This window comes from Pinus tabuliformis, chromosome 6, assembly GCF_031772625.1.
Source record: "Pinus tabuliformis cultivar Carrire ecotype Pingquan chromosome 6, CPIR1, whole genome shotgun sequence".
Lineage (NCBI taxonomy): Eukaryota > Viridiplantae > Streptophyta > Pinopsida > Pinales > Pinaceae > Pinus > Pinus tabuliformis.
In genome coordinates this window covers 382452656-382474086 of record NC_142292.1, presented here as the reverse complement: position 1 = coordinate 382474086, position 21431 = coordinate 382452656, and the positions used below count along the sequence as shown (strand labels likewise).

The following is a 21431-nucleotide window of genomic DNA, read 5'->3' as shown; positions in this document are numbered from 1 at the left end:
GTCTGGAGAAATAGACATCCCTATCAACCCACGTGCTTGATCTTGCCTATTTTCCCATTTGATTGCCTTATCTTCATCTTTCGGTTTGGTTTTTTGGCCTGAGGCTATTCTGTAAAGACCTTTACTTCTAAGTAAATCCACAATATAGGACCACTATTGGAAGTAGTTGGTGTTGTCAAGAATAACTTGGCATGGACTTTCCATTTTAACAGAAACTGAAGCTATAGATGCTGAAACTAAGTGTTCCAATGGAAAGATCTCAAAAAATTAGGTTGATTCAAAAAAAACAGCGTCCGGATGAAGAAGTTATGGCTTTTTGAAGAAAAGTTGTTGAAGATGCCGACGAAATGCGGGAATGTGCGGAAATGTGCGGAAATGAATGATAATGTTATATTTAAAAAAAATCTGCCCCCTTTCCAAACTTAATCTAATTAGCTCAACAAACAGAAAGACTTGAACTCAAGACCTCTATTCTCATAAAGTAACTTTGGACTAAGTGAGCTAGTTTAAAAGGTTAGTAATTTTTGGAAAAGAGGAAGGGGTTTCTTTTTTCTTCTTTTTTTTAAATCACCGAAGCTTTGGGGTGCGTGCTTACTTGAGAAAGCTCTTTTTAGCCTGCAAAACAAAAACCACAAAACCCAAAACAGACATACAAAAAAAAACAAACCTTATAGTTTGAAGTTAGCTTTACCCGGAAACTAACAATTTTCGTCAATGTTTCTGGTTTTTCGAGATCACACTAAGGCGCAGCGAAAAAGAGCATACGCATGAGAAAAAAAACTTCCTTTCTGTTTCTGATTTGCCCAGATCGCACAGAGTCGCGGGGCAAAGAGCATATGCAGAAATGAAAGGTGTAGATCCGATAATAAAAAACAAAGAGATAAATAAACCGAAATAAACAGAGAGAAAATAACTAGAAACTGCAAATAAACACTGTATACCTCCAGATCTTAAAAATGACATAGCTAGGGCTAACGGAAACCTTTTCGCGTGAAATGAAAGAGGTTCCTCACTGGAACAGATGCTCCTAACACAATAGAGTAGTTCTCTCGCCCCGAAAGCAGTCAAAAGCAGATCTAGGAAACGGCAGTCGGATGCAGTTCTACGAGCTTCAGATTTGGATCACCAACGGATGCGGCCCTCAAATAGCTCTGATACCATGTAGGAATTTACAAGGTAAGTTCCTCAGACAGAACACCAAAGGACATCGCTCACAAACAGATCACAGATCAATACACCAGTATTGTTGACGTGGTTAAAACCCTCAAAGAGGGAAACAGTCCACGGCCTGAGCCAACGCGGCCACTTCAGGGAATTTATTAATAAAAGAATGAAAATTTACATAAGCTTCTCTCATGAACGATTACCCTACAAATGACCCTCCATGCTCTTTAAATAGAGATCATGGACCAATCGGGTGTTAAGCCACGGATCAAGTGTCGGTAATACCGAGGAGAGAATGAACCGTCAGATCACTACATATCGTGACCATCGGATTGTAAGTTACAAAAGTACATAGTAAAGAAACACACTTTACCTAACTCTACACTAGACCAAGTTACTATTTCCTATGTGTCAGAATATCCTAACACGCCCTACCTTAAAAGGGGTAATCATTGTTATATCTTACACATCATGCTCTTATCCTTTGAGCCTCAAGCAGTTAATCAAAGAAAAATCATAAAAGACAAAAGGCATCACCCTAGTTCCATAGGCCCTAAATGAACCTCTTTTATCATTCAAGAACCCATGATTGTCCCAACCCCTGGTGGGAAATGAACCGCCCTACCTTAAAAGGGGTATTCATTGTTATATCTTACGCATCATGCTCTTATCCTTTGAGTCTCGAGCAGTTCAAGAAAAATCATAAAAGGCAAAAGGCATATAAAGAAGGGTGGAAAAATCAAGGTTGAGCACCTCATGTACCATGATTGCTCCCTCCTATACATTATATAACCACCTAATAAGGTACTTGGTTAACCCCTTGTGGAGCTTGGAGACATTGGCACATGCCAAAGCCCACTTTGGAAGGGCATGCCATTATGAAGTGTCCACTTGTTGTCCATGATTTGTAAGCACTTTTACTCTATAACTTTAATGACTACTTGTGCTGGAAGGCTAGGGGACGCATTGGATCTTATGCACGATTGCAGATGGTTTCCGTAACGACCAAAAGTCGTATAAGCAGCAGAAATATTTAAAATACCTTTTCATTATTAACTAACTAACCATTAGTTAATTTACTTATTATTTATTATTATATTTATATTTACATTTATTATTTTATTATGAATTATATTCATAACATAACCTTCCCCTTCAAAAAGCTTTGTCCTCAAAGCTTATTGATGAAAGACTTGATCTCTTTTTCTATTTCGAATGTCTTCTCGTCTTGGCATTGTCATCTTCGTTGATACTAGTTGATATGATCCTCTAAGTGACAAACAAAATTGTCGCACTGAGAAGGGATCAGACCATCCTAGATTGATCTTCTGTGGAATCAAATTTTGTGATGAATAGTTATCATAGGACTGCATTCTACAAACTTCAGTATCCTTGGGAACATAATTTTGTCGTTTATTTTCTGAGCGATACTGGTATGTAGCTTGATTGGAAAGTTTGCTCTTGTGATTTGGATGTCGATACATAGCTCCTTTGGTTTGGCTTTCCTCTATCATATTAGTGGTTGATTCCTGATTTTCTTCAGGCAATGTTGTTGTTAATTTGGTGACTGAATAATCATTGGGAATGTCCATTGTTTGGATTGCAGCTTCTGCATATGTTTTAACTTCTCTAGATTCCTCCTCTTCCTTACTTGTGATATTGACTGGATCATTATTTATTCCCTTATCTTCAACTTGGACTGAAACGACTGACGACTTCAATACTTCACCTTGAAATTGTTCTAGCTTGTCATTCAGCGATATCTTGTCATTTTTAAGAAATAGGGTTTGGTTATGATTCCTTAAACATACAAGTTCATCCTTTTATGAATTGTTGACTTTATTCTTAGTAGCTTCATCATCTTTTAAACTTTTGATTTGTTCTAATAATGTTTGATTAAGGCTCTTAAAACGAAAAGTTTCTTCTTCTTGTTCTAATAAACGCTTCTTAAGTTCCTTCTTTGTGGCTTTGGCCTTCTTGATTTGTTCGAGTAGTGTTGATTTGGGGTAGCATCGGATGTGCTCTAGCCATGGTGGAGAGGTTGGGGCACATGAGATCTCCAATACCCAGAAAGGGTTTGGGCAGATTCTAAACAATTCAGGGGATATTAAAATAATTAATATTTTTAATGGAGTCCCTAAGTCTAAACTTAGGGAAATTAAAATATTACTGTGAATTAATATGAAACTGTGTTAGAATGGTCCAAAAGACATGGATCAAGCCAGATTTAATGTTAGTCGTTGATTACGAACTTAATCTCGGCTGTTGACATGTCAATGAGAAAAGTATAAGAGGAGGCTTGAGGGTCACTTGGAGAGTACACCAGAGTGATCAATCATTCTATTCTCTAGAGCGGGGTTTGCTAAGAGAGATAGAATCAGTGATCGGAGTTGCAGCTGAGGGGCATTGAGTACAGAGAGACAGAGAGGCAGAGATAGTGTCGGGAGAGCAGCGCAGGAGCCAAAGAGAGTGACGCAGTAGCAGCCAGGGCTCACGCAGGGCCACGCAGAGGCAGCCAGGAGCTGCGCAGAGCTTCAGAGAGGCCAATGTTGCTAACGCAGAGGGCCAGAAGGCTGACGCAAGGCCTCCTGAGGCTGACGCAGACCCATTCAGGGTGACGTAGGGCCAGCGCTAGGCAGAGAGGCGCTGACGCAATCCAAAAAGGCAGCCACTGGGGTTTCTGGGGCAAATTGGAGCTGAGGAGCTGTTGGAAGGTTTATCCAGGGTTTCAGCCGAGACATTTGTCTTATACAGAGAGGTACCACTGCCAAGGAAATTCTCTGTTGGGTAAGCCGGATTTGGCACCAAGATTGTACTCTGAAATTGCATAATAAGAAAACCCTCAGATAGCTGCACCAGTTTTCCCACATTGGGATTTTCCGGGAACATTGGTCCAAAAATAACGGTGTCATTTGGTGTGATTGTTTTTGTTTCCTTCAGTTGTTTATCTGTAATATGTTGAGCATGCACTAGTGTTTATTTTCAGTATTTACATTGTAAATAACTTGTTAAGTAATGGAACAAGTAGGTAGGAATACATCAGTAAAGTGCATGGAAGGTTTCTAACTGGTAAACTTAGAAACTTCAACATGGTATCAAAGCATGGTTGCAGATCACAATAGAACTGAGGACATCAACCGAGAAGAGCAATAGCAGCAGAAAACAGTTGTCCCAAGTGACAGAAGCTATTTCTAGCAGAGCAGCAACAAGGGAAGGGTGACACAGTGCCTGTGTCATCAAAGGTGAGGCAGGAAGAGGCAGTGCAAAGGCTAAGGGAGGCAAAGGGAGCCTCACGCAGAGCCACGCAGAAGCTAGGAGGTCGGGTTGCTGGTGTCGAGATTGCGCAGAGCCTAGGAGCTCTCACCTTCAGGTTGTTGGGGTTTAGAAGGTTGTGGGAACGTTGCAGAGTGGAGCTGGTGAGGTACTATAGTCAGAACAGTACCTGACAGGGCAAGGCCAAGAGGAGGGAGTTGCTACCGAGGGTTTCTAGCCGAGAAATCTGGATCAGTGGTGCGGTTGCACAGACGATCAGAGTAGGGGGCATCTCGACATCGGCAGAAGGATTTCCAGGAGGGAAATCGAGACTCAGAGGGAGTCAGATCGAGAACTTCCAGGAGGGAAGTAGAAGAGCATCATGGCACTACACAGAGTAAGAGACCAGGACAAGCTGGACAGAGCATCGAACTTCGCAGTCTGGAAGGCCAGAATCTTATCCGTACTTGACAGAAATCGTGTCAAGCACTTCGCCTTGAAGACGATAGCTATCCCAGTCGACCCAGCTGAGAACGACAAGTACGAGGAGGCAATGGCGAGGGCCAAGAGCATCATCCTTGACAGGGTCAAGGACCATGTAGTACCACACATTACCGAGAAGGAAACGGCATATGAGATGTGGGAGGCCCTAAAGAAATTGTACCAGCATACTTCTGTGCAGAGAAGGATGTTACTAGAGAATCAGCTGAGGTCATATCAGATGAAGAAGGGAGAACCAATTGACACCTTCCTCGGAGGACTGAATGAGATCCGAGATTAGTTGACTGCTATAGAAGCCACGTCGGATCAGGAATTGATGGTGAGGACAACCCTAAATGCAGTCTCAGAAGACTGGAGGTATTTGTCCAGCGTATACTGGGCAAAGGGACACTTCCACCTTGGGATGAGATGTGGGTGGCTCTTCGCCAAGAAGAGATCAGACGACAGTCAAAGACGGGTAAAAGCAGCAAGGGGATCAGAGTCATGCAGGAGGAGGAGGATGTTGCCCTAGCATCTGAGGGAAAGCAAGAAAGCAGAAGAAGAAGGATATCTCCAAGATCAAGTGCTTCCATTATGGGGAGTTGGGTCATTATGCGACCCAGTGTCCAAGGAAGAAGAGTAAGGGAGTCTTCCGAGACTAAGGCAGCGCCAGCAAGGGCAGAGAAGAAAGTGGAGCCAGACGATGATTGTGCCATGAGTGCACACACACCACTTGAGCAGAAGTGGGGAGACATCAAGCTATAGTCAGGCGGATTACAAGCGATGAGGAGCAGGATCCTCGAGGTACCCAACCTCTTGGATTAGACCTTGCTACAAGAGCCCCAAAGAGGAGTAGCAGGACTGGCAGATGTGGGTAGAGATGGATGTGGATGGAGCAGCAAAGAGAGCTACAGTGCAGAAGTCCTGAGACAGCACGAGGCTAGCAAGCTGCAGTAGTGCAAGAGGCACGGGAGTGTTGCACCAGTGCAGCATGGCACAAAGGGGTGCAACAGTGCGAGATGCAGGGAGTTGTTGTAGTAGCGTAGAGATCAGAGAGGGAGCACTTGTCAGCGACAAAGGGAGCTTCAACATCAGGAGGGTCTCTAGCGCAGCAGAGAGGTCAGAGTTGGGAGATCAGTTACTTACTTCTCAGTAACTGAGTTGCAGTGCAACAGTGGGCAACACGATGCAGCATGATGAGAGGAGTTGGAGTGCGGATGCAGTGTTGGGAGAAAGGACCAGCAGCAGCATGGATGCAGAGGGAGCTGTCGTACAGATGCAACAGTGGTAGTGGCAGGCCGCAGAACCATGGGCAGCAGTACACGATGCAGCAATGCAGATGATGGTGGAAAGCAGGCCTAGCATCAGCACAGGGACAGATGCCGGATGATCAGAGTAATACTCATTAAGGAGTATTGCTAGAGCATAGTCCACGCTAAGAGGGAGTGTTGATTTGGGGTAGCATCGGATGTGCTCTAGCCACGAAATTTGGTGGAGAGGTTGGGGCACATGAGATCTCCAATACCCAAAAAGGGTTTGGGCAGATTCTAAACAGTTCAGGAGATATTAAAATAATTAATATTTTTAATGGAGTCCCTAAGTTTAAACTTAGGGAAACTAAAATATTAATGTGAATTAATATGAAACTGTGTTAGAATGGTCCAAAAGACATGGATCAAGCCAAATCTAATCTTAGCCGTTGATTAGGGACTTAATCTCGCGCGTTGATATGTCAACGAGAAAAGTATAAGAGGAGGCTTGAGGGTCACTTAGAGAGTACGCCAGAGTGATCAGTCATTCTATTCTCTAGAGCGGGGTTTGCTAAGAGAGAGAGAATCAGTGATCAGAGTTGCAACTGAGGGGCATTGAGTACAGAGAGACAGAGAAGCAGAGATAGTGCCGAGAGAGCAGCGCAGGAGCCAGAGAGAGTGGCGCAGTAGCAGCCAAGGCTCACGCAGAGGCAGTCGGGAGTTGCACAGAGCTTCAGAGAGGCCAGCATTGCTAATGCAGAGAGCCAGAAGGCTGACGCAGGGCCTCCTGAGGCTAACGCAGACCCATTTAGGGTGACGTAGGGCAGAGAGGGGCTGACGCAGTCCAGAAATGCAAACGTTGGGGTTTCTGGGGCAAATTGGAGCTGAGGAGCTGCCGGAAGGTTTATCCAGGGTTTCAGCCGGGACATTTGTCTTAGACTGAGAGGTACTACTGCCAAGGAATTCTCTGTTGGGTAAGCCGGATTTGGCACCCAAATTGTACTCTAAAATTGCTTAATAAGAAAACCCTCAAATAGCTACACTGTTTTTCCCGCATTGGGTTTTTCCAGGGACATTGGTCCAAAAATAACGGTGTCATTTGGTGTGATTGTTTTTGTTTCCTTCAGTTGTTGATATGTAATAGTTGAGCATGCACTATTGTTTATTTTCAGTATTTACATTGTAAATAACTTGTTAAGTAACGGAACAAGTAGGTAGGAATAAATCAGTAAAGTGCATGGAGGGTTTCTACTCGGTAAACTTAGAAACTTCAACAAGTAGTTTTTCATTGTGATCTCTGAGGCATGAAATTTCTTTGTCCTTACTGCAGATGGCTTCTTCAAGCTCTTTTTGCTTCTTTTTTTAGTTTTCTTGAAACATCAAATCTGAGACATCCTTGAAGTCTTCTACTGAAGATGTTATTGATTTTGATTTACTTGTTATGTCTCAAAATGTGACCATCTTCCCCTTATAAGGAAATGTCAAAACTTGTTTCTCTATGTTTAACATGAATGTACCCAAATTCTTAAACCAAGGTTGACCGAGTATGATGTCAATATCCATCTTTACAACATGAAATTGAGATATGTACTCATAATGATGTACTGTCACTTGTAAATCACTAATGTTATACTCTTTTTGGTCAAAAATATTTTTCCTTACACCAATGCTTGGCTCTAGAATTAATAGTTGATTTGTCAAGTTAACGTTGATGTAATTTTTATCGTTGCTTGTGCTGATAGCGATATTAATTTCTCTTCCTTGGATACTTCCTTTTAATGTAATTACTCTGTGATCCATAACTGAAAAAACTTTATAGGAAAATCATCCTTCCTTCATCATTTTTTAATTAGAATCCATTTTTTTTGTACTGCAACTTCCTTTCAATCTCTCCCTTTTTTTTAATAATTTAATTAATTAATTGATTTTAATTAATTAAATTATTTTTTTAACAATCATAATTATATTGTTATTATTATTATATATTCTCTTTTTTTCCCAATTATATATATATATATATAAAATAATTTAATTAATTAGATAATTTTAATTAATTAAATTAATTATGTTTTTAAATAGTAATTTAATTAACTAAATGAATTTAAATAATTAAATTAATTTTTAAATAACGTGAATGACAGTTGGTTTGAATCGAGTCGTCATTTGACCAGCTTGACGGCTCGTGGCAACGCTTAATACAGCGACAAACGTCGACAATGGTTTAGGGATGGCAAGGTATAAGCTGGTGGCTTGGTGATTTCGGCCGGCTGTGGAAAAAGTCGGGGTGGAACCATTCAGATGTTGGCGGCGCTAAATAGATGTGGCTGCAGACGGGAACAGGTGACGGGCTGCGAGAGGTGGTAGTAGAATTCGGCAGAGGTTCAAGCAAGTTTACAAGATGCTGCTATGTAGATGCTTTTTGTGGTGTCGGGCAAGAGTGGCAACGACGTAGCAGTGGTTGGTTGAGGTCGTTGATCCGCAACATTGGCTCTAACAAGGTTCGGACACAGCTAGCAGAGTCTGGAGCAGGCGATGGCTGCAGCTGGCTACAAATGTCGCTGCAGAGCGGATGATGGCGTCAAACGGTGGCAGATGATGGCGTCAGAAGGTGGCGGATGAGGCGGATGCTATCGGTCAGGGGAAACTAAAGTATGGACAATGGTTGGGTGTAGATCAATTGGTTGTATCCGACAGTTGTCCCTCAACTATCAGCGGCGGCGGGGTTTGTCCGTTGTCTACAATGGTGAGCCAAAATGTAACGACCCGATGGTGGTAGAGTGCGGGCTTCTGGTGTTGCGAGCTACGTGGAGCAGTGGTGATTTCGTGCAGCGGCACGCTTTGGTGATGGTCGGTCAGCAGCTATATATAAAGTTTTATTAATGTAATTTTTTTTATATATAGTTTCTTTATATAATTCATTTTTTTAAGTAATTCTTTTATTCTTTCAATAATATGTTTTGACCCCTTTTTTAATTTAATTTTTTTATTTTTATTTTTATTTTTATTTTATATATTTTCTAATTATATTTTTTTAGATAATTATTTTCTTTTCTTTTCTTTTTTTTAAGATGGCCAAGGGCCTCTAACGAAATCAGAGGTTGAAGAAACTCCAAAAAATTTAATAGCAAAACGCTTTTAGTTTCACGACAACAAAGTTGGCACAAGATTGATGACCAACGATCGAATCAGAAATGCCTCTGATACCAACATGACGACCAAAAGTCGTATATGCAGCGGAAATATTTAAAATACTTCGTAGACAAAGACATCCATCATAGGATAGTAATTGTAAATGTATATTGTATTAAGAAATTGATGTAGAATGATTACAAATGAGAATGAGGGCCCTGTATATATAGAAAGGTAAGTACCCTTTCACGAACAGGCATGTCTCTAAGACATAACTTTTCATTATTAACTAACTAACCATTAGTTAATTTACTTATTATTTATTATTATATTTATATTTACATTTATTATTTTATTATGAATTATATTCATTCATAGCAATTTCCATTCTAAGTTTGGTCTCCCTATACGGGGTCCTAACTCTCTATAGGGCTACATTGGCACATGTAGGGTGTGTGTAGAGAGCCATGGGCCTCCACAGCAGTAGACAACACTCCATGCATCACCAAAGATGGTCAGAGATTGCTCAGGATTCACCTATTGGAAGAGGAAGATGCATCTGGTTCATCATGCTCAATCGGCCCCATAATTGTACCATGCACTTGGCAGATGACCCAAGACTTGTACATTGATGTGGCATCACTTATATTATCATATGAGCACTTACAAATGGTCGACAGGCATCTTCGATCTACTTGGAGACCCATGAGGTTATTTGGGTGCCCCCACACCCACTGGGAGAACCACAAGTTTATTGTTTGGAGAACACGGGTCCACCTCCTTGTCTATCACTTTTGAGAGTCTTATACATCAGTATGGCACTTATGGACTTCATCAGGCCTCTTGGAGGGTCCAACGACATGTAGTATTCATCATTTGACCTCTTGAGAGGCTTATTATTTTGTTTTTGAGCTGGTTCAGTCGGCTTGTCACCAAAAGTTAGTTATTTTGCACTTTATTTCATTTTAGGGGCTAAGGTAGGCTTAATTAGGTATTTCGAACTCCTAAGAAGTGTATAAATAGGAGTGATGTGAATTCATTTTGAATCCTCACTTGGATTGGATCATTCTCTCTCTTGAGATCTTCGCTATTCCTTCTTGGTGGACGAAATTGTAGTATGTATGAATTTTGATGTTTGGATTATATTTTCTTGTCTTGAGCTTCTTAATCGGCAAATCTATTGATGGTTGGATATATTCTCTTCCATGTAAGTACAAACTTAACGCTATTTTCTTTTACTTTGTCACAAGCATTGATAATGGGATTTTCACTATTTTAGGGCTGATTGTTGCATGCATTTACTGCTAAATTGTGGAATTATGTTTGTATATAGCATATCTCTGTGTATGGGCCATGTATGTTGAACTAATTTTCCTAGAGATCGAATTCGTCTTAATAAGCCATCTTGATTTGCAAACGAAGTATAAACGCTTTAAGGTCACTTTCTTATTTGCCCTAATGCCAAACGAAGTTGTCCTTATAGTCTCCTTGAGTTAGAAACGAAATCCATTCTCATTATTCTTCTTGACTTCATATCCGCAAAGGAATTAAGCACTAGTCCACCATAAGGTGATCACCCTAAAACCATTTTTCTTCACCTTTTCCTCCTTCCCTCTAGGTCTAAACACATTGGGTCACCTAGGGCATCATTTTCCCGACAAAATACCCATAGAAAAAATTCAATCTCCTGGCCTCTCCTCCGTTGGTGTGTCCTCAAGATCTCCTCCAAATTTGAAGAAATTCCGACAATGGGATTGTGAGATATCCCAAGCCCTAGCCCTAAGATCAAACTTTGCCCTAGGTTTCCCTAGGCTAGCACCTCATAAGATCATTTTGGCATCTTTAAGTGAGAAATCTTTCTTTGATCCTCTTCCTCCGCTTGTTTAGGTTAAAATTATCATTGGTTTCTAAACTCCCTCCTCTTAACCTAAGCCGGGTCCACTTGGTCCTATGTGGTCCCATTTCTCATCAAATTCAATTCTTCAAAGACAAATCTGGAATCCAAGTTTTGCAAGGATTTTAGGGATTGGGGGGATCCTTCACACGTCACACTCCTTTAACCTAGCCCTTAGATCCTCACCTCCTTCTCCTAGAAAGCCTTGTACCTTGCTTAATAAGCAAGCAAGCCCCATTGTTGACTCCCTTCTAGGAAAGGATTGTTGAGGTCACTTCATATCCATTGTTTATCTATCCTTCACAAGTGACTCTATAAACTAGGTCTCCTCCCATCAGTGAAAGTCCGTAAAGAGTAGGGAGCCTTAGCTGAGGTGATAGTGGGCTAAATCTCCATCGCTGCCTTTGATCTAGCAGTGCCCCTTTAGGATTCCCCTTTAGGCCCCATGCTAGTTTGAGTGGTAACAATCAACATCATGGATACAAGAACCGTGAAAGCATCAAGGTGGACCATATCCAATGTTGAAGCCATCAAAGTACTTCACACAAGTATCATCTTCAAATGTTCTACAAGCTTATGATTGTGTACAAGTTACATCACTTAGGTATCAGAGGGTTATCACATGACCTTATTAAGTGCTTCCAACACTAAGGTGACAAACATTTCCTAGGCCAACCCTTTCAAATAATAGGTGCAAGTGATAGGTGTTATGGCTTAAGATTCACTTCATGAAAAGTGTCATAGTTTTGTGCCACTAGAAACCCCAAATTTCCATGGCGCAATACAATCAACCACAACATTTCACAACTATCTGCACTACTCCCTACTAAAAGTGTCTATGTGAACAAACTGTTACAGTGGTTTGATGTGTCAAGGTTTTTATGAAGAGGTTCATCCCGACTTGTTCCACAACTTGGCATTGTACGACTTGTAACTTTGTTAAGGCATTAGTATGACTGACCAAGACTTGTATATGTAACTGAATTGTGGCTCCCTTATAAATTGTTGTGTATCACATTATATCAAATTTGGGTGTTAAGCACGTTTGTGCCACTCAAGCCATATATATTTGTTTCATGTCTTTCCATTGTATGTGATGGTGGTGTTATACATGTTAACAATAAATGGTTGCATAATTTAATCAAGTGATAGGTACAAGTTGGATGCACAGGCCGAGCGACAGTGGGTTTCTCACATGTCCACTCGTAAAAGAACAGGTTTGGCATGATACGCTTGAAGCTAACTATGGGCATGCCTTGAGTATGGCGTAGTTTGGGCCACGCAGACTTGCATTGGTCGGATCACCATGTTCAAATGGTCATAGAGTCGCATGCCCTCAACAAGTGAATAAGATCGCAATGACTCTGGCAAACTATTGTCCATGAGAAAATTTGTAGAGGGAGTGTTAAGATACTTGAGCTACCTTCCCTCACCTTTGTTTTTCCAAGCCTCTAGTATTTGTCTTTTTCTTTCTTGCTTTGACATGGCTTGCTTAAAAAGCCTCATGGATTTATCAATTAATAATGATCATATAATCCCCTTTAATTGATGGGCAATTTATCGCTTCAGCGAGGCCAAGATGTTTACTAAGAACTCCTTTTACTTTGATAGGCATGATATGCATGGATACTCTCGAGGACGAGTGGCAATATAAGAGGGCGTAGAGCTCAAGCTAAAATTTACTTTGCTTTAAATTCCTTGCAATTCCTTTGCATTGTAACATTTGGCTCATGCTCCTTATTTTCCTACAGTTGCATCAACCTCAGGTATATTCAACCCCTTCTTCTCATAGGGAAAGGCCAACAATGAACTCAATACAAGTGACTAAGAACAACCAACCAAAAGATGGGATGACAAACATAACGGAATGATGAGAAATGTTAAGTATGAGCATGGAACACTACCATCATCAAAGCCTCCAATTTGTGCCCTTCCTAGAAGTGAAAGAAAAGACCCCAAGGAAGGCCATACTGGACTAGGGGCACATGATAACCACCAAGATGAAGTAGCGAAACAAGTACACATCCAATAATAGTCTATAATCCAATTTCAACACGTGATCCATACTAGAAAGCCTTCAACATTAAATGAAAGCACTTGAATACAAAAACGGTTAAAATACCTCACAATAGATGACCCACCTTCATCTAATGAGCAGGCTACATCAATGAATATACTGATCAGATCATGGATGAGAGGCATTTGAGGCCAGATATTTGTGGATCATGGTAGGACTAGTAGCTCGCAATCTACATTGTAGGAGAAAACTTTTTTCCTAAGGTTACCCATGTATCAAGATGGGTAGCAAGGCTATATTGAGTCAAAATGGTATGAATACAAGAGGGTGAGTGCATGAAGATGTAAGGTGACAAGGGTCGTTGTGCAATCCACAAATCAGCTTTAACTTGCTGAAATAACAGAAAATTACCTCCAAAGGCTAAGTGTGCCATTCTTAATGAAAGCGAGGCCACATTAATCTATCAAAAATTAGGTTTATTTGATGCAAGGTAAACACGACAACAATAGTAATAATATGTATCAAACTGACTAAGTGTTTTGTATCACCTTACCTTTGTCATGGTCTTATACATATGTTCTAATGATATACTTGTATAGGTTTATTTGCTTGTATTATTTTCGACATCCTATAGGAGATGCGCTTGCACTCCCACAATGTATTCACACCAGCTGTAAACGTTAGTCCCACTGATGAATGACCTATTTTGTGGTCACTCATGTGACATTAATAAAATTATGTTATCTTACCTTATCTCTCCAAATGATACATAATTCATTGTAAATCATTTGTAACATGCAACTCGGGTTTCTACAACAAAAAATAGCATATGAAAAATAAATTGCTCACATGAAAGCCTCACATAAACAAAATATTATACCTCTAATCTTCCATCAAGCTCCAAGCATAAGATGTACAAATGTAGTCCAAGGGGAGAGCTCCTCCATCCCCAAAGTCTCAATAACCATTACAGTGGAGAGACAGCTACTCTTTATAGAGAGAGTCTCTTCTCTCTTTAAAAAATATATATATATATATATTATTTGCTAACTCACTCAATGACAAGTCAAACAAATAACACAAAATTGTTGTAGTTAGATCCCTACTCAATCCATGGTTGACTATGTCAAGCTATGTGGACACAAACCTCTCTAACAGAACTTGCCCTCAACCAAAAAGAAAGAAAATACATTAAAGATCTTCAAGAGAGGGCAAACTACAAAAAATAAGCATGATAACTAAGTCAACATCCAAAACGTCCACATAGAATGCTCCATGTGCCCTCAAAGATGGATGTGAGAAAAAAAAAATAATAAAATAGCTTCAATCTAGGAGGACGTGCTCAAGGTTCCACCTAGAAAAACTCACAGAGAGCACCCTCCAAGGTGCACAAGAGATTGAACAATAAAATAATAACCCTAGAAGAATGTTCCACATGACAACCATCCAAAAATAGCAAATGATCCACAAGGTTCATGCAACCAATCCACATGTTTCATTCCCAAGGTAATCAACTCCATGGATGAGTATGCATGAGAAGTTTATCTCACCGTCTAGTGCAAGATTTTTGGTAAGACATTGAAAGGTATTACTATAATATATTTCTATACATACACAAACTAAAAAACAAAAGAAGACTATATTGTGCATTTTTCAGGTTTCAGATGCAACTGTTAGCTGGAAGCAACTTAGTGTCAAGAAAAAGAACAATGTTGACAATCTGAATCAATAGATGAATACAGATCCTACCTGATTCTTTCCCAACACCTATTCGACGACCAACACCTACAATCATGCCGCGGTTTGCCAATGTCTTTATTGCAAGAAAGTCATATCCCATGTAGGTTAGACGATAACCATCATCTGACCATATCAAACCAAATATTAGGGATTTCAAATTGAAGTGAACAAACATGCACTTAATATTTCCCAATATGGTGGATTGAACTCACATTTGGATGAATCGTGATGCACAAGCTTATGCCTAAGCAGTGTTCTCAAATTCTTGTAAGTGCCCCCATGCCTACAACCATATGTAGTACAACATCAGGTATAGAATCATAAAAGTTATCAGTAATAAAACCATGATAGTTCATATGGAAAATTTTCTGAAGCCTACAGTAAAAATTCTTAAATAACTATGTAAAGTGCAGACATTAAGCTTCAAAGTCTCCTTTTTAATTACAATAATTTCTGAAAGGGCATAAGCTATTAAACTGTGATGTAATATAGGCTGCTGAGCAGTGACCACTGTGCATTGAAGTCAGTTCACGTAAACAGCAACACGAAGATTTACATATGTTTACATAGAATACATTATAGCAGGCATTCTAAAAGTGCATTCAATAAACCATGTAAATCATCTATATTTACAAGCGAGTCTGTTGCAGCACAAATTCTGACAGCAATTACAAAATACTTACTTGAGACCGGCAATTCGATCCACAAGCTCTGCTGGGACAATTTCATGCTGAAAAGTAAAGAATGGTAAATCAGAAACGCACACCAATGCCAACAAAAAAGTACATAAGTCCTCAGAGAGAAAGAGACAGAGAGAGAGTCCACTTTCTAAACCGTAATTTTTTACTCAAAAACAGGATTCAGGGAATAATTATATTTCTTAACTGAGCCCTTTTTTACTGAAAACATAAATGTTTTGGGGGGAGGGGCTTCTAAACTTATTTTTTCATAAAAACAAGTTTTTACTTGAAAGTTAAGTTGCCAGGAAATGGATACAAGATCGGATCCAGATCCAAAAGATTTTCGAAACACCACATACAAAATATATAATAACATTTTTTATTTAAAAAGAAAAAATAACCATAATAACAATAATAATAAACAAATATAACATAATCAAACTTAAGAATCAAAACCATTCATGGATAACAGCATTAGAACTGAAAATCATTAAATAATTTATAAAAGATATAAATCATGATGCATCATGTTTTATACAAAAAGGATAATTGTAAATACAAAATTGAGTGCCTCATCCATGATCACTCTATTGATATTATAATGTAGAGTAGGTCTAAGATATCCCACAATGTGTCTATATCCTCATCATCTGAATATTTCGACTCTACTATGATCAACCACTTTTCTTCCTTGAATTCTGCCTTGTCATCTTCCTTAAAATCTGCCTTAAAAGTCTAAAGATTCCCAGCTAGTTATAATGGTAAATGAATGTTGTACACTGTTTGACAACATGCTATAGTCCATGTATCATATTGTTCTAAGGAGATCCTTCAACTAAGAGTGGAAGCCCTAGACGTTGGAGGAAAAGAGGCTGTCCTAGACACAGATAGAAAGCAGCCCTAGTGGAAGGCAACCCTAGACGCAGATGGAAGGCAGCCCTAACACTATCCTAAGGCAGCCCTAACCTACGCTATCTCGAGGGTATCCTAGCCGCAGTTAAGATAAGGATATACGTTGCCCTAGAAGGTCCATGTGAAAGCTGCAGGCCTATAAGTATTGTTTTAATGGTCAAAACAACCCTCTACATGGAGTTGTAGGTGTCTCCTCAACCAGCGAGGTCACCTACCTTGTAAAGAAAGGGAGGCCACATAATTCAAGGTGAGTTATGGGTTGATCGTTGGACTGCTGTAGGTTATAGGAGGGTGCCCTAACCAGTGATCGAATTCTGTCCATGAACAGCAGTACAGAGATGTTGGATACTGCCACATAGGAGCTGCAATGTCACTAACAAATAGGACAATGGGACAGCAGCATGTTGGGATGGCAACTTTGATGGGACAGCCCAATGACATAGGACAGCTATGACAATTGTGCAGCAGTGGCACAAGTGGGACAGCTGCTAACTAGTGCAGCAAAGTAAATAGGACAACAAGGTACATAGTGTTGTATAGATGCATGGGACAGCAAGGTACATAGTGCTGTATAGATGCATGGGACAGCAAGGTACATAGTGCTGTATAGATGCATGGGACAGCTGTGACATGGCAGCAAAGGTACATGGGACAGCGGCAAGCATGGACAGCAAAGGAATGCTAAGGCAAACATGGGACAGCAGCAAGCATGGTGCTGCAAGGACATGACACATGCTGTATGACAACATGGTTATGACACATGGGACGGCAGTGCAGCATAAGGTGCAGCAGTATGATGTGTACAGCATGGTCATGAGGTCCAGCATTGTGATGATGGGTGTAGCATGGTGCAACACGGTGAGCTGCAGCATGATGACGGTATGCAGCAAAATGATAGGTGAAGGAATCACCTTGAAGAATCAGTTGAAGCAACATGTCTTCAACTGATCTCATGTATCATCTTCTTAAAGATGATTTATGATCTTATCTAGATAAGTCAAAGTGTTGACTTCTGTTGTAAATGTACTATCTCTCTCTCTTTGCTGAACTATTGAAGAACAGAGGAATTGATCAAGGGTTTCCCCACATTGGGGTTTGTCCCTGGCTAGCGCCACATCTTGTGTCCTCGTCTTGGCTTGTCTTCTGCGATTGATGTTTATGTTCTATCTGCAGTTTACTTTAATGCTGATGTGATTGCTAATCTGGAAAAGGTATTGAGCTAACTGTGAAAATTGAAATAAATTGCTCTAAGCATAGAACATACCTAAAATTAACATGGTATCAGAGCTGAGGTGAAGACAAAGCCCAAGCAAGAGTGAAAGAGCAATCACCAAAGACAGATGGGAAACGACAAAAGGATCAGTGGATTCCTCATCCCTCTTCAGATTCACCGAGGGTGAAATCAAAGCAGAGGATATTATCATAATGGCATAACGGAAGCTTCTAATGACCTACCTATAAGATCACTTTATTGGGAAGTTCGGATCTAAGGGTGGAAGGAAAGGCAGATGCCTTGGTTGTAATAAGTCCGGCCATTATGCGAAGGAGTGTCTGAATGGTAGGGACACATCACTTGATGATAATAACAATCATTCCAGGGACATCTTCAATGATCAAAGGAATGACAGGTAATGCAGGTCATCAAGGAAACGGCCGACTCTTCAAGAAAGAAAGGAACCCCAGGTATGCAGAATCAAATGTTGTTTCCGATAAGATAAAGAAGCGTTATCTAATATTGGCCCTCTCCTTCAGATTCTTTGGGAATCTGGCTTATTGATTGTAGTGCTTCAAGGCACTTCATCAGATAGAAGGGTGCTCTCTCTAATTTAGTAGAGATGGAAACAATCGTGGGATTATACTTGGAGCCGATGCCACCTATCCCGGAAAGGGTGTAGGGAATGTTACCCCTCAATTGAATGAGGGTAACTCGATTCATTTACAAGAATCTCTTTTGTGTACCTGATCGCAAGAAGAACCTGGTGACCATTTCAGAAATGGAAGTCAAAGGTTTCAGGGTGGCATTCATCGATGGAAAGGTACGTATTTGAAAATGGAATTTTTTAGATGCTTTTGAGTTCAGGGTTGTATCAAGTTGCAAGAGGTCCATTGGGGATCATGTCAGTTGTCACATCTCATCTATAGCACCAAAGGTCTACTTATCATGGGACCCTACCCGATGTGAGTTAGATGATGACAAGAATGCCTGAATTCAAAAGGAGCATGAAGGTACATGTCTGAGATGTACCAAAGGAAAATATTACAAGGGGACCATTCCCCTCATGTAGCAGGTCCACAGGTTTGGAACAACCCGAGGGGTTTGAGATTCATAATCGAGAATCTCATGTATGCAGGTGGAAGAAAGCCCTCTATGGCTTGAAGCAAAACACCCCGGGCATAGTATGAGAGGATTGATAGCTGTCTGATGAAGTTGAGACTCACTAGGAGTGAAGCCAATCCAAACCATTGCTCGAAGGTTGTGGATGATAGACCTCTCATACCAGCACCTTCTAAGGACGACCTCTTTCTGACAGGTGTAGACCCTCTCATTTGCAAAAGTAAGAGGGAGTTGGATTCCAGATTGGGAATGGTGAACTGCAAGCCCGTGACTACCTCGATGGAGCTTAACTTTTAGAAGTTATGTGGTAGTGATGCCGGACCAGATTTGGGAAATGCCTCTGAGTTTCATAAACTCATTCACATTGATGTTCTTGGTAAACTTTCGTCCGGATATATGTTTTGCAGTTAGCATGTTGGGCTCATATTTGGTTGAGCCTCACTAGATTGGTGCCAAGAATTTTCCGAGATATCTTCAGGGCACAATCTCTCATGAATTGAGATACACTGCCGGAAATGTGAAGCTGCATGACTATTCGAATGCTGACTAGGCAAGCAATGTGGAGGATCGCAAGAACACTTTTGGGTGTTGGTTCTCTTTGGGTTCTGCTCGATATCCTGAATGAGCAGGAAGCAGAAGACGGTTGCTTTGAGCACCACTAAGACCGAATACATAGCTACGAGTATGATCTTGTGTGAAGCTGCCTGGTTGTGGAAGCTCTTCAGCGAGCTGTTTGTACACATGATGGATACCACCGAGATCCTCTGTGTCAATAGGGGGGGGGATTCGATTGTTGAGGAATCTCGTATTCTATGATTGCTCCAGCATATAGACATCAGATACTACCTTATCTGGGATATGGTACGTCGATGAGCGAGGAGGCTCTATCGCATTGAGACTGATGTACAGGTCGTAGACATTCTGTCAAAGCCCCGGGGAAAGGTCAAATTTGTGACTTTCCTGAACGACTTGGAGTCGTTGAGAGACCTTCTTATAAAGGTACTGTATGATGCATGCATTGAGCTTTGGGAGCTTCGGGGGGCTTGGGGTACTGCTTGGAGCAACAAGTGACCATAGGGCGACTCACCCTCCCCTAATGGTGCGCTGTGTACAGGGTGAATGGCTCAGCCTTCCCCTGTGATACCCCGAGGCGACTTAGGGACAGGATGAATGGTTCTCCTGTCAAGGCATCCTACCCATGCAGTCTGGGACTCATGGGAAGTACCTCTCATCTGGCCAATGAGCAGGGAAATGGGGTTAGGGACCATAGTAGTACTACCGATGGGTGCATCGTTGTATCTACCGTACTCCCTATGCTAGGATGACCTCCATGGATCTGGGATCAATGAAACTGATTTGGGATCAGAATGAGTGGTTTGAGACACTCTCTTTTGAGATTGACCTGGGATCAATTGGCACTGACTTCAAGACAATGAGAATGATATGACTCACTCTCTTGGCACTGATCTGGGATCAGTAAGAGTGATATGACACACTCTCTTCATATGAAACTGACTTTAGGTCAACAGAGAATTGTATGAGACATTCTCGATCAATTCTCCTTCTTCATGGTTCAGCAGAGCAGAACAGAGCAGTGCAGGGCACTGACAGCAGAGATAATACAATCCGGCAAATGGATCAACGAATGGAGTTCTCCCTAGTTGAGAGGGAGTCTTAAAATTGGCAACTAGGGCCAAACTCCATGTGGGTCATCTTATTTATGGCAGCTGATATTTTTCTTGGATCCCTCTCATCAAGAGGTGTAGGATTGATCTAAAGATCATCTAATTCCGATAAGTATTAATGGAGTTATGAATTTATTTGTGTTATAAGACAATTCGTCAAGGTCGGCCAGCAACTAAATAACCCCCACATGTGCTCAACGTTTTAGTATAAAAGGAGATGACTTGAGAGCCATTTCACACACACTTCTATCTTGATTTCTCTCCACTTGTCTTGGGTTTTAGTGGAAGAGAAATCTAGGAATGGAAGCCCTAGACGTTGGAGGAAAAGAGGCTACCCTAGACACAGATAGAAAGCAGCCCTAGTGGAAGATAGCCCTAGACGCAGATGGAAGGCAACCCTAACACTATCCTAAGGCAGCCCTAACCTACGCTATCTCAAAGGTAACCTAGCCGCAATTAAGATAAGGATATACATTGCCCTAGAAGGTCCGTGTGAAAGCCGCAGGCCTGTAAGTATTGTTTTAATGGTCAAAACAGCCCTCTACATAGAGTTGTAGGTGTCTCCTCAACCAGCGAGGTCACATACCTTGTAAACAAAGGGAGGCCGCATAATTCAAGGTGAGTTATGGGTTGATTGTTGGACAGTTGTAGGTTATAGGAGGGTGCCCTAACCAGTGATCGAATTTTGTCCATGAATAGCAGTACAGAGATGTTGGATACTGCCACATAGCAGCTGCAATGTCACTAACAAATAGGACAATGGGACAGCAGCATGTTGGGACGGCAACTTTGATGGGACAGCAGCATGTTGGGACGGCAACTTTGATGGGACAGCCCATTGACATAGGACAGCGATGACAATTGTGCAGCAGTGGCACACGTGGGACAGCTGC

General features: G+C 41.0%; 1 protein-coding gene across 2 annotated transcripts in view; it reads right to left on the bottom strand.

Annotated features, from left to right (window-relative positions):
* The window catches only part of LOC149258917 (serine/threonine-protein kinase rio2-like), a 233179-nt gene that overhangs the window by 140298 nt on the left and 71450 nt on the right, over window positions 1-21431 (bottom strand). For both annotated transcript variants that reach the window (XM_089416735.1, XM_089416745.1), the window contains 3 exons: window positions 15610-15656; window positions 15139-15209; window positions 14936-15049 (listed from right to left, as the gene is read on the bottom strand). In XM_089416735.1, the coding sequence (XP_089272861.1) occupies window positions 14936-15049; window positions 15139-15209; window positions 15610-15656 (232 nt within the window). The remainder of the gene's footprint in view (window positions 1-14935; window positions 15050-15138; window positions 15210-15609; window positions 15657-21431) is intronic.